Below are 13,545 nucleotides of genomic sequence, written 5' to 3'. Positions count from 1 at the left end.
AGTGCGTTAGGCGGTGTTCAGGGCAGTGGGTGAATGTGGGCAGTCACACGCCAAGCAGGCTGCTTTCTTGCAGCCTCCAGGCCACGGGGTTTTGTTGTTGTTGTTGTGTAATTCTAGTCTTATTGGGATTAGAAATAATTTTCTGATGGAAACGGGGCTTCCTTTCAGATTGTTGCTATGGCCTGTATCAATCTTGCATCCAAAATCGAAGAGGCGCCTCGTCGTATAAGGGATGTGATCAACGTGTTTCATCATTTACGTCAGTTAAGAGCAAAAAGGTAAGATTAGCTTCATTACGAGCATAAGCATCTCTTGTCACTAATGTACACTGCAATTTTCAATTCACAGTATTTTTCCAGGCTAAGTTCAACGACCTAAAATTGAGAAGGGAGTGCTCATTGGCCACTATGTAGGCAGTACAGTTCGATGCTGATTTCTTCTACCACTGCTTTTGATTACTTGATAGACCTGTTTTCATTATTTAGCTACAAGTCATTGGTTCTAGTTTTAGGTCCATGGTTGTAGTTTTAGGTCTGTTGCTGATTGGGTTTTGATGTCTTGTAGTTCTTGAGAGGTAGCCTTAGCTATGAGTAGCTAATTAGTGGGTTGCTGGATATTCTCCAGAGTTCTAACCATGTTCAGTAGTCTTAATGCTTTTCTCTTGTTAGTATGTAGCTGTCCAAATTTGGTTATGGTTCCAATAAAGTGTCAGTTAACAAAAAATGTGAGATGAGGTCTTCCCAGTGATGATAGTATTACCTTTAGAAAAGGCAATTTTAGAAAGTATCTGAAAAAACATACAGTTTGGCCTACAGTGTTGGCAGCTTTAATGATACCACTTCAACAAGGAATGTGTAATTGAGTCTTGGAAGCTGAAGGCATCTTTAATTGTAAAAAAGTGAGACTTGTGTTTTTCATGGTGCCGTGTGCTTGTGTCAGTGAAGTTGGAGTGTGAGCTTATGTGCTCTGTGCAGATCTGGATACCTGTCTGCTCAAGTTGTAGAGCTGTTCCCAGTTGTGAGTGCCTAACACCGCTTTTTTGTGTGTAAAGCGATGTGTGTTTTTGTATGTAAAGCAAATTAACTTGATGCATTGGAAGGAACAAGGAACAGTTGAAGGGAAGAAGTTTTCTAAGTTGCTACTAAATGCAAAATTTATTTAAATCTGTCACGCAGCAGTATGATAGTCTGTGATACTGGAGATGTCAGCTGTGATGAACTAGCTTTACTTTTAGTGACAGGTTGCTTAAAGTGTAAGGTAACCCGTAGTTACAAAAGGGTTTTGTTTTAACCTAGATTCTTAAATTCACGCTTTCATTTCTCTGCTGTGTATCTCCAGGTTACAGCAGGAACTTAAACTTTAGTGTTGTGTAACCTTTTCTGAGAAGTAGTGTAGCAATCCCATAGGGAAACCAGCTGTTTCTTGCTGGTTTTATCCTGGTTATGCTTCTGTTGTATCTAAAACTTTTGCTTTTACTGCCTTGTGCCCATGTTTTCCTAGTTAGTTTTAGATACGAAAGATTTGGTGTTGTACTTTGGAACTTAGCTTTATTCTTTTGTGTTTTAAAAAGTTGGTATGTCCCTGAGAGGGCTTTGTGAAGTTACGCTGAGTCGGAATTTGGTGGTATTGTTTCTTACTGCAATTATGAGAAGGAAGTCTGGTTATTGGAATTACCGAAGCTAGTTCAGTGATTCTTCGTGATTTGGCCTTGATCCAGACATTGAAGGTTAATTAATCATACGCAGTGCTTTTCTTTGCAATGAGAATATAAATTAGCCCTTGCTTTGTGCTGTGTGAAGGATCAGAGAAACTGAACTTAACCTGTGAACTTAAATCTTTCCAGCTAGACTGTTCCAAATCAGAATGTCACTTGTGCATGTTACATGGTGTCTAAAATGCATCATGTCGAGAGAAATCGTGCACTTCTACCCATTATTTTCTGGAGAAATGGGTATTGTCGCTCTGAGATTCGGAGTGAATCTGCATGAAATGAATCTCAAAAATGCTGAAGTCTGACATTCAGGCTTGCCTTTTTTTCTTTTTTTCTTTTTCCTTTTTTTTAACAAGCAGGATGTGAACGTTTTTCTGTACTTTTTACAAGATTACAATTACATAATGTGTACATGTTATTAACTTCCAACTCTTTTTTCCCTTGCAACCGACTATACAGCGACCAGCTACATTTACCAAAGCCTGGGTGATGTGGAGTGGTACATAAAGATGAAGCTGTCGTCATGGCAACAGTGAGTGAAGTATCGAAAATCCCCAAGGAGAAGCCAGTGCTCTGAGAATAGGTCACTGGAATCGGGGGACTAACAGGTTGGCCGCTGGTGAACCATTTGGAAGAACTCCTGTATCTTGTTATAAGCTTTTTTCTTTGCTGTCCAGGTTTTTAGAATACTAGCTTAATCTTTTTTTTATCTGAAGCTAACACTTAGGCTGTAGTTAGTTTCTCACACACAACCCACAACTGAAACAATCAGTTAGGCTGCTGTACTTTCTTTTTGCTTCTAGTCTAGTATTTCTGTTAACTGAAGCTCTTAACCTGCACATGAAGTTTGAGTAGTTTGAGTAGTCTTGCTTTCTTTCCTAAACAGTTTTGGGTTCTTAGTTCCACTTTCTGCCTCTGTATAATTGCAGTTTGAATTCAAAGTAAAACCTTATGCATTCACAAGGATATGGAAGTCTTGCATTTGTAAAGCTATTTATATAAATTATCATGTAAGCAGTCCCTTATGTGTATCTGTTTGCAGAACTGGGAATTGCATTGGAATTTTCTTTCTGTAAGACCTGTAGTCAACTGAGTTACTGCTAGGTGGTATTTCCAATACTGAGAAGTAAGAAAAAGGTTAAAAAAGTGTTTTGGACAAGCATATGTCATGTAGTACTGCATGTAAAAATGTTTGTGTGCATGGAGAAAAGCTCGTATTATGAAAATACTGCGTTTTAAAAAACTTGTGTGCCAAAACATCTGTGTTCTGAGCGAAGTGCAACTGTTAACATGTAGAATGTAGTTTGAAGTTGATTTTATAATCTTAAATGTGCTTGAAAGCTGCAGAAAGTCCTTATGAGACCAAATCTGACTCCTGTCATTTTGTAATCTCACAAATGCTGGTTTGAGATGCTCAGTCCACTATTCTTTACTTATGTTGCAGCAAACAGGTTCATACAGGTGTGTTGGAAGTGGCCTGTATTAATAACACGTACTACTTAGTGTTCTTCAAACTGTTCTATAAGTCTGCAGTGCTTGTATTTATAATGTTGGAGACAAATCGAGAACTCTCTCACATTCTTATTGCCTGGCATAAGAGAGATCTGGTCTTTGAAATGAGGTGTGGATGTTAACGCTGTACTTGTCAGAAGTACTTCTTGCACTGTGAACAAAACCATGTGCTGGGCACTTCTCCTCCAAAGTATTAGACATTCCAAAGACATCAAATTTTAATATTATATCAAATGAAGTGGTAGCTGTGTTGAGAACATAAGTTTTATTTGTCAGAAGGATTTTTAAAAAAGAATATTTGTAATTTATTTATTGTTACAAACACATTACCGTGTGTGTTGATCTTTTGGGTTGTTACGCAATCTCTAAATCCCAATGAAGGTCTGTGCCTAAGTGTTGGATTGATTTACCAGGATGGGCACTGTGTTCTTAACTCTAAAGTCTTGCCTGGATCTAGTGCTGATCAGGAAGAACAGATTCAATGTAAGAATGTGTAATATAACTGGGCTATATAGGGCTTGAAGCTTGTATTTTATATATAAGCTTATAAATTATTTTTCTGTGGTTTGTTACTTGGATCTAAAATGATTATTTCTTGGACTGAGAATTTAAGTGCAGCAAATGCAGGAGCAAAGTTCTTCTTTTTTCTCAGTAGGGAAATCTTTTTCTCTTTTTTCCAAAGGGAAATCTCTGGCTTCTCCAGCTTCTAAATAATGATGCATACACATTGGAGTTTATGGCAAATGTGCTAAATTGGTAAATCTTAATTTGGTGGGGAAGCTGACTTTCACCAGTAATAAGGTGCAGTAAAGTCTTCTGCAGATTTTTATTTTTGTGTAAGTGGATAAAAGGCTGCATTTGTCTTTCTGGAAATACTGTCTGGATAAACTGTTTTTTGTGGCTTCCCTAGATCTGTAGATATCTAGAACTTGTGTGTCGTAAGTGATTGGAGTAATGTGGGACAAAAACAGAGTGAAGCACACTTTTGAGTGTCTTGAGTTTCCTACTGCTTTGCTGTTGAACATGTACAACCGAGGTATGAACTGTTTGTGCTGAGCCGGTGGCCCTGTAGGAGGACAGTGAAAACTTTAAATGCAGTAAGACTCACAGCCTTTCCTGTTGCACTTCGAGCTACCTTCTTGTGTTTTCATAATACTGACTTTCTTACATAGCTTTCAGAGAATGCACAGACATGTGGCAGATAATAATCCTCTGGCAGGTTGTTGGATGATCCCTTGCAGTCATGTTGTCCCGCTGATGATTTCTTTTTTTAGACTGGAAGTTATGGCTGCCCTAACTGTTTGATCCAAGATTTGTCACCTCTGATGAAGTGTTCTGCTAACAAGATGAGCTGAGCCTGGACACCTAAACTCACTCTGAATGATGCCTTGCAGATCCTGTTAATGCCAGTGATCTCTAGATAAAGTTGTGCAAAGCAATACTGGAGAAAATGTTGTTACAGAACCCAGTATGGTTAGCTGAAATCAACTGGAAATGAATCCTTTTCACTGATCTGAAGAACTTCAGCTTGGTTCTTCCAGTCTTCTGCTCCAGAGCATTGTGTTCAGACAGCCTTTGTAGTGCTGGAGCACTCAGAGGAAATCATAGCCTTTCTACTGAAGTACTTACCTTAAAGAACCTTTAAAAGTTTCTCTTTTCCAGTTAATTTATCGGGAAAAAGAAAAAAAAAAACACCACCCAACAAAAAACCAGTCTTTTGACTGGGTTATATTTAGAATAGCTGAAATCACAAACTTTGTAAACTTGTCCTTATGAGTGAGAATAATACCTAACTAGAGAAGTTACTTCAGTGTAACATGGAAAATGGTGCTTTTTTTTTTTTTTCTAGGAGGGAGAAGTAGTGGGGCTTGTACTTGGATTGTAGGTCGTTCTGGCACCAAAAAGCTGCAGTAGTTAATTTCCGACCTCCTGGGAGCTGCTTCTCAGCCCCTTGGAAAGAGGAGCTCACGCTTCAAGTGCGTGGTTATATGACATGATGCTTTTATTAGTGAAGTGGATGGCTTTTTGTATCCTTTGGCCAATGGTGATGTGTCCTTCCAGGGAACTGCAACAGTATTAGCATTAATTGTGGCTTAGGGAAGTAGGGAAGCCCTCCAGCTATTTGACCCTTTCTTCTCGGGTTGAGAACCTAGGGGTTTTGTGTGGCTTTTTCTACTCTCAGAGAAGTGTGATCCACTTGTGGAACTTGCATGGAATCAAAAAAGACAAGTTAGTAGTGCAATACTTTGATAAAAGAGAAGCTGTATTTTGAATACACTTCTCATTGCTTTGCTTTTATGTTACCATCAAAAGAAAATAAACTTGTCACCAGTGCTTGGGGTATACTAGGTTTATCATGTAAACAGACTGGTTTATTGGAGTGTAACTAGTTGCAAAAACATTCTGTGTTGGAAAGCATGTGGAATGTGTGAGGCATTGACAAAGAGGGGAAAAAGCTGGTCTGTCTGTAGGAGGAAGTGGATTAAAATACACAAAGGGGAATGTTGAAAGGTCAAGTCTAAGCACAGACAGGATGTGAAATGGAGTGTGACTCTTGTGCATAAAGCATATGGCAAGTTATTTTAGTTTAAAAAAACACTTTAGTTCAGGTGTTGGATTTGGAAGGCATTGGGACTTCATAGCACTAGACTTAGGAATCTTTCTTTGTGTGCAATAAGCACTAGTTTTGCAAATGCCGATAGCAGAAGTCACATGATATCCACCGGTTAGCAAGTGCAGCGTTAAGATTCACAGGCAGATGTGTCACCATTTCAGAGGTAATTCTTTGCTCTACTAGGCTTTTTGTATATCACAGTAGCAGGGCTGTCTTGTTCTCTGAAGAACTGAATCATCTTGTCTTCCAGTGCATAGGAATCTGCAGTTTATAAAGCACAAGCTTGCTACTTCAATATCAGTAAAAAAAAAAAAAAAACCTGTTCTAGGTTACTTTTGCTTTGAAGTCCTACCTAGCAAAGGTAGTTGTACCACAGTCCTTCCCCCACCTCTGTCATGAAGTGTAAAGGTTCTGTGAGGTCTTCACTGTAAAGTTGACTTCTGTTCCAGCAGCTGGACCAGCTTAGTTTGCATACACAGTAGCAGAAGATTTTTTTTTTGTCTTAGCCATCTAATCTGTAGCTAGTCAAAAGCAGAATCTAAACTAGTTTATCTAAACTTGGACAGCACAAGATTAATGCTTAAACTTGCTTGCAGGAGTTGAAAACTGGTTTCTGTTGCCATTAGTTGGTTGGAAGGGAAAACAGAGATGCCGTTATTTTTGGATATGCGAAACAGTTTTGATTTTATTTCTTGCAAACTATAGGACTCCAAGCCCCCTGGTACTTGATCAGAACTACATAAACACCAAAAATCAAGTAATCAAAGCAGAAAGGAGGGTACTGAAGGAGTTGGGATTTTGTGTTCATGTCAAGCATCCGCATAAGGTGAGTTACCAAAAATAATATAATTGTAAATACTGTTCTACCTTGATGGCGTCATTGTGAGGTGTGGAACGAGAAATGGAGGTGTAAAAATGACCCAATTTATTTTCTTTATTCCTTGTTATTATGAATGCTTTTGGCAGAGTGCTAAGGCAAATAGTCATATTGACTTTGGTAGAAATTGCTTCCTTGGGAGATGTTAAAGGTGACTGGTTTTGAAAATCATAGAAAAGAAGTAAAATAAAGAATTGAACATGAATGGATGACAGGTGAGCTTAGAAAAGGAGGAGACGCTTGGTTGGGAATACTGTTTTGATTATGCATAGTTGCTTCCTTGCTGTTGCTTTGTGTTAAAACTGAGTCTTTTTTTCTTTTTCTTCCCTCCCCTTATTCTTCAGATCATTGTTATGTATTTACAAGTCTTAGAATGTGAACGTAATCAAACGCTGGTACAGACAGCCTGGTAAGTTGTTATTTTCCATTCTTTTCCTAGCCAGGAAAATAGTAGCAGAAATAACAAGCCTGATGATCCATAAGCAAAGCAATGAGATGTAAGTTATTACATAAATATGTGCTTTTAAAATATTTTAGTGCTTGTTTCTGCTTACTATTTTCATGGCTTGATTCCAGCATAGTAATGGAGAACTCAATTTAACTTTGTTCTTTTTTCTACTCTTTAATTAAAGGGTAGTCCATGATGGTAAGTCATAGAGCTCTGCCCTCTGCACCTCAGCCCATGACCTGGGGATGGCCTGTTTGGCTGCCCTTCTCTCCAGCCAACCCAGTGCAAGCTCTCATCCGAGATTCACTGAAGTGGTCCATATCCATCGGGCAGCATCTTCTAGTTCTGTCTGGGTGTCAAAAGGATTTGTATATTTGCTTTTAGAAGTAACTGTTAAAAATGTTTCTAAATGTATTTATTGCCTAGCTACTGTATATGCTGTAGTGTATTTAAAGGACACATGGGGTAGACTTTCTGCCAACGTTTGTTAGTTGATGTAGCATTTGGCTAAACTTGAGTTTAAAAAAAAAAGAAAAATACAGTGCATGCAGCATGTTCACTTAGCAGCCATATTGGGCATGGTTTTCTGTAGAGTGAGTACTTACTGACTGCTGTTATTTCTTTCCTGTAGCTCAGTAACGTAGCTATCGATGGAGGTCTCTGCTGTTTAAGTGTATCTCTTGGCATGTGTTGCTTGGCAGTGCCACTCTGGTGGAAGAAGAGTAGCTTAGTGAAGTGGGAGACCCATTACTAACTTGCAGGTTTTTTTCCAACACTTAGTGAGCAAATTGGATGCTTTTCTCTCTGGATGAAGTTAATGTAACTCAAGGCACACACAGGATTTAAATGCAGTGTTTTGTGGACTTTATAGGTTGCATCTAGCCTCTGGGAAATGGTAGGTTAAAAATATACTGTGCTTTCATGCTTGCATTCGAGTTATAAGCATATTGATTTTTGAATACAAGAACATTGGTGTTCAGACAGCTGGACGGATGAAAAGTAACTTGTTAGATTGTTAACTCAATGGACGCTTCGGGGTGTAACTTAACCTGCCTACCTAAAAGTAGCGGTTACATACTTGCATTGGGGTTTCCAAACAGTGGCAACAGCAAAGACTTTGTTACTGAAGTAACAAATGTAAACATCAAATACAATAATTCTAAAGAAACCGAGTGTTCAATATAATAACAGAAAAAATAATAAAGTCAATTGAGTCTCCAGTATTGTTATCTTCTAAACAAAAAGATGTAAACTGGAGATTCAACCTTTCATAATTTTATTTTTTTAGGAATTACATGAATGACAGCCTTCGAACAAATGTGTTTGTTCGCTTTCAGCCAGAGACTATAGCATGTGCTTGCATTTATCTCGCTGCTAGAGCTCTGCAGGTGAGTATTTGTCCCTCTAGTTAGCATTGCCTTTTCTTGCTAGTAATTTGGTTTCAAGAAAAGTAATGAAAATATGTAAAACAACAGCCTGGTCTGTAATCTCTATTATTAAGCTGTTGGTTGTTTTATTTTCAGATTCCACTACCTACCCGTCCTCACTGGTTCTTGCTGTTTGGCGCCACGGAAGAGGAGATTCAGGAGATCTGCTTAACGACCCTTAAGCTGTATACCAGAAAGAAGGTAACTTTGAGATGTTCATTTTTCCTTCTCAATGTTCAGTGCGGCTTGAGCCATCTTATGGTTGTCTAAGCGTGTTTGGGAACACCTGCATACAAATCTACTACCTGGGAAGGCTCTGCTGTGTGGCTGCTCCTCCAAGGGGAGTGTGAGAACAAATCATGGAAGTTCGTCACAGTACTGGACAGATGATAAAAAGATATTTGAGTATTTTTCAGAAATGAGATTAAAATATGAATTGCGTTAGTTCAGCTTCTTACCACATTGTTACTTTAACAGCCCAATTATGAATTCCTGGATAAAGAAGTAGAAAAGAGGAAAATGGCACTACAAGAAGCTAAACTGAAGGCAAAAGGTTTAAATCCGGATGGAACTCCAGCACTCTCAGCACTGGGCGGCTTTTCTCCTGCATCCAAACCATGTAAGTTTGTTTTCAGAACAGAAACTTGCATAATAATATTTGGTAAATCTTCCAAACCTGTGTCCCAAGGTGTTAAAAAAACAAGTAGATTTGCTGCTTGAGCTGTTAGACAATTTAGTCTTTCTCACAGAACTAAGCAGCAAGACAAATCTCTTTTTTTTTTTTTTAAACACAAATTGTAAAGCCAGTTTCAATATCCTGAAATAGCATATTAGAAGGAAAAGGGATGCTTTAATCTGTGCTTACACAGATGGGAGAGCGATATATTAATAATATGCACCCTTAAGGTAATTATGTCACGAAAATGTCTGGATCCAGGAGTTTGCTGTGTATTACTATGTTGGGAAGAGAGACTCTGGATTTAATCTTGTGGGAGGGTGTTGCAATAGCCTTCATGGTTCCTTTTGCAGCAGGTGTCTCTGAAAATTGCTTTCTCTGCTTTTTTTAATGTACTTGTCAGCTGTTCAGATGCGGTGAAGGAAGACAGCTTGTGGTCAGGAAATGGAGAAGGGAAGGGCCCAGTGCTGTCTTCGCACTAGAGTGAATAAATTGTTGTAATGTGGACTTTGAACCAGCCAATAAATCTGTCTGAATTCTAATGATAGAAAGAATAGATAGTGTTGTCTTGGTGCTTTTACAGATCGATAGCAGCATTAAGAGATAAATTACCAAATAAATTTAAAGGATACCATGAGCATTGGTCCAGCCATGGCAGGTAAAGTGGAAGGCACAGGCCCCTGTTACATGGCCTCTTCAGGGACTTAAGAGCATGTTCCAAGAAAGCAGTATTTGTAGCAGTTATTTCTCCTAAAGAACAAAAGTTTCCAGCAGTCTTTGAGCTGGCAGGTGTAACTTTCTCACTGAATGATGAAAGCTTTTTCTTATTTCTGTGAAGTGGGAGCCTAGGTTACAAGAGCTTGAGTGAAAGCAGGATCTCTCGTGAGGTTTTGGAAGGCTTCTTAACTGGCTGACAGTTTGAGGCAAAGCTGACAGAATTCTGCCTTTCTGTATTTTCACATTGAGCCTCTGAACCCTATTGAGTGAGGAAGGTGCCATGTAAGTCATGACGCAGCACCTCTGCCTGGCTGTCAGCTGGCCAGATAGAAATGCCTTGTTCTTTTTGTGTGGAAAGGTGAATCCCTCTCTGGGCTAGATCAGCTGGTGATAGAGACAGATTGACTTCTAACCTCAGTAAGTTTATTTGTTGTACGTTATATTTGTACCACTAATATAAACAGGAAATCTGTAATTTATCTGTTCAGTCTTAATTATTTCTATAGTGTCGGAAATTAACTGTCAAGGTAATTATTTAAATCATGCATTTGTGGGCCATAAAGGCAGCTTTTATTTTGTACCACTTGGGCCTTGGTGGCTGAAATCTCAGATGAATCTGGCTGCTGGGCTTGAAGGTCACAGTGTTCTTCCCCCCCCCCACCAGCATTTGGCTTTAAGCTGCCCTGCGTCTCCCCACGGGTATCTCACTCCAGCGTTCTCGCCTAGGAGTGTACTATAAATGGAAAGATGGAATGAAATAGTAGCTATTGAGTTCATATTTACATTTTGTGCAAATTGTGGTATAAAGGATATGATACGCTTGTTACAAAGTCCATGAATAAAATGCCTAATTTTGAATTCAAATTTAATTCTTAGCTTCCCCAAGAGAAGTAAAAACTGAAGAGAAGTCTCCAGTATCTCTGAATACCAAAACTATTAAAAAAGAGCCAGAAGAGAGGCAGCAAGCTTCAAAGAGCCCTTACAATGGGTAGGTAAAAAGCTCTTCCCAGTAAGGAGGAGACTTCTGCAAAAATGGTTTCTTCACTGAAGTACAGTGAACTACTTTTGAGCTACTTCATGGAAATAACGAGTACCTCAGAAGTGTAACCCTAGCTCTTTTTTTTTTTTTTCCCCCCCCAAGCATGAGAAAAGAAAGCAAGAGAAGTAGAAGCAGCAGAAGTGCTAGTCGATCTAGGTCAAGAACAAAGTCAAGGTCTCGATCTCACACTCCGAGGCGGCAGTAAGTAGTGGATTGTTGTTTGGTTGTGGGGAGGGAGCAGGGGTTGGGGGGGCTGTCTTTTTGTGTCATAATTAGTGCTCTGTGATACTTCAACGGGGCTTTTCACTTCTCAGAAGTAGGGCTGCTCTGTGTATCTTGTAGATGTTTGGCACAAGGTTCTAACTGCTGGCCAGCAAAAGTGTGAGGCTTGGGTCTGGCTTTAGGCTCTTGGTTCTTGACATGAAGCAGTTCTGTTGGTAACTGTGCTCACGTTTAAAAGCTTTGCTGTAAAATGAAAGCTTAAGAGTATTCTCACTGTACATGTACACGATGAGTCTGCAGTGGAGCGAGTGTAAGGTAGTCTTACCCTGTTTGATAACATTTGGGGGTGCAGTGGTAGCTGCTGGCATTATTAATAGGTATTTGTAAAGAATCTTCAGACTGACTTCTGAGTTGGAAACTGCCAACTTGGACCTCAGTGAGGTGTTCCCCCGAGTGTTGCTGTCAGATCATTGCAGGAAAAAAAGCATTAACCGATTTGCGATCTGGTGTTGGGGGAAAAGATTCTTGACAAGGTCAAACGGTTATGAAAGGTGCTGTGTTCTGTGTCAGGGCTTGGTTCTGGCTTTTTGTTTGCAAGGGAACTCAACTCGCAGGCATCTTCTGGGATGGTCATGGTCATTCATCAGTTACCCTGTGGGAGAAACGGTCTGAGTTCTTCCAGTAACTTGGAAGTTCCTAAACATTGGATTTATTTTTTTCCTTCTGTGTGGAAGAAATGTTTTAACTTTTAACACTTCTCTGTAAGCTACAATAATAGGCGGAGCCTGTCCGGGACGTACAGCTCGAGGTCAAGAAGCAGGTCCCACAGCCACAGCGGCAGCCCCCGCAGACACCACAACCACGGCTCGCCACACCTGAAGGCCAAGCACAGCAGGGAGGAGATGAAGAGTGCAAATAGACACGGTCACAAAAGGAAAAAATCCCGATCACGCTCCCAGAGCAAATCCAGGGATCATTCTGATGCTGCCAAGAAGCACAGGCACGAGCGGGGACACCACAGGGACAGGCGCGAGAGATCCCGCTCCTTCGAGAGGTCTCACAAAGGCAAACACCACGGGAGCGGCCGGTCGGGACACAGCAGGCACAGGCGCTGAGGCTGGCACCGCGCCGCATCCCAGTTCAGCCGGTGTGTGGTACAATAAACGGACTCCTCGTTTGAGAACAAAGGAACCCTTTAGGATTTGATTAATTTAAACCCAATATCTAATTTTCTAAAACATGTAGGAGGTTTTTCTTTTGGGAAAGGGACTGTTACCAACTTTTGCACATATAATACCTTAGCAGTATCGAAGGGATGGAAACCAAGAATGAGGATGAATTGTCTGTATTCGAGTTGTGTATTGTTCATTGATATGAGAACTGGAGAATGGATTTCTGTGAAAAAGCAAAATGTACCTTATTTTTATACAAGTCAATTGCAGACACTTATATTTAAGTATAGTTATTTGTTTAAACGATGGTGAATACTTTCTTACACTGGTTTTAGTCTGCATGTGTTACAAGATTTTTACAAGAAATAAAATATAAATTTTTTTTTTTTACTGCCTGTTGGATGTCAAATGTATTGAAACTAAACTTTGTTTTCTTAAGCGATGTCACTTTGATCATTGCAGATTAACGGGACATTTGCGATATTTATGTCCTCCTGCAAACGAAAGACTCGGAAAGCTTTACAAGTCAGTGTCCTTGCCAGAGAAGGCAGCTGGGAAGCTGGGTCCCCTTGTGACACAGTGTGACAGGGGGATGGGGGGAGGCTGTGCAAGTGCTGCAGGTGACAAGCTGTGGCTGGGCTGCTGAGTCCTAGCCTTCCTGGGGGCTGCCTGTGGGGAGGGGGATTTCTGTCCTGCCCCTCTCCTGCAGCTGCTTCTGGCAGAAGCTGCTTGAGGGATCAGGTGTTGGGATTTTTCCTTCCCTTCCTTCGTGACTGCTGTCAGGATGCTGGCAGCAGCAGGATGGATCCTATTCCCCGTGTAATGCTGACACAGCTTTTAGCTGAGCTCCCTGTGAGACACCCCCCGTGCCTGCTGCGGGGGCTGTAGGGTCACGCTGACTCAGCTCGGAGCAGCTCACCCCTGTGCTGGGGTGAGTTTAGTGTCCAGCTGGTGGAACTGTGTCCCATGTCACTGTACCCTGACACAACGGGTGGAGTGGCAGCTAAAGGAGAGATTAAACTGGCAGGAATTTGATCTGATTCTGTCGGTTGATCTGATTCTGTCAGTTGCTGCTCAGGTAGTAACAAAACCTTAAGCCTGAAGGTGCCTCCTGTCCTTGCCAGGGCGAG

At 40.5% G+C, this 13,545-nt stretch overlaps 1 protein-coding gene across 1 annotated transcript; it reads left to right on the top strand.

Annotated features, from left to right (window-relative positions):
• The first annotated feature begins 165 nt into the window (after positions 1 to 165).
• On the top strand, positions 166 to 12,811 carry CCNL1 (cyclin L1). Its single transcript, XM_010079075.1, has 9 exons — positions 166 to 278; positions 6,543 to 6,663; positions 7,059 to 7,123; positions 8,451 to 8,550; positions 8,686 to 8,790; positions 9,067 to 9,208; positions 10,859 to 10,970; positions 11,124 to 11,222; positions 12,010 to 12,811. Exons 1-9 carry the CDS (start codon positions 178 to 180, stop codon positions 12,356 to 12,358), a joined length of 1,194 nt encoding a protein of 397 aa, XP_010077377.1. The 5' UTR covers positions 166 to 177; the 3' UTR covers positions 12,359 to 12,811.
• Positions 12,812 to 13,545: the final 734 nt, after the last annotated feature.

The sequence above is a fragment of the Pterocles gutturalis genome, unplaced genomic scaffold (genome assembly GCF_000699245.1).
Source record: "Pterocles gutturalis isolate BGI_N339 unplaced genomic scaffold, ASM69924v1 scaffold33148, whole genome shotgun sequence".
Lineage (NCBI taxonomy): Eukaryota > Metazoa > Chordata > Aves > Pterocliformes > Pteroclidae > Pterocles > Pterocles gutturalis.
Note: the sequence above shows the minus strand (reverse complement) of the source record. Positions and strands in the feature narration are given on the sequence as shown.

Coding starts and splice junctions, on each gene's coding strand:
- CCNL1 (XM_010079075.1), top strand. CDS start 178: ATGGCCTGTATCAATCTTGCATCCAAAATCGAAGAGGCGCCTCGTCGT. Junction 6,664..7,058: donor ATGTCAAGCATCCGCATAAG/GTGAGTTACCAA, acceptor CTTATTCTTCAG/ATCATTGTTATGTATTTACA. Junction 9,209..10,858: donor TTCTCCTGCATCCAAACCAT/GTAAGTTTGTTT, acceptor TTTAATTCTTAG/CTTCCCCAAGAGAAGTAAAA.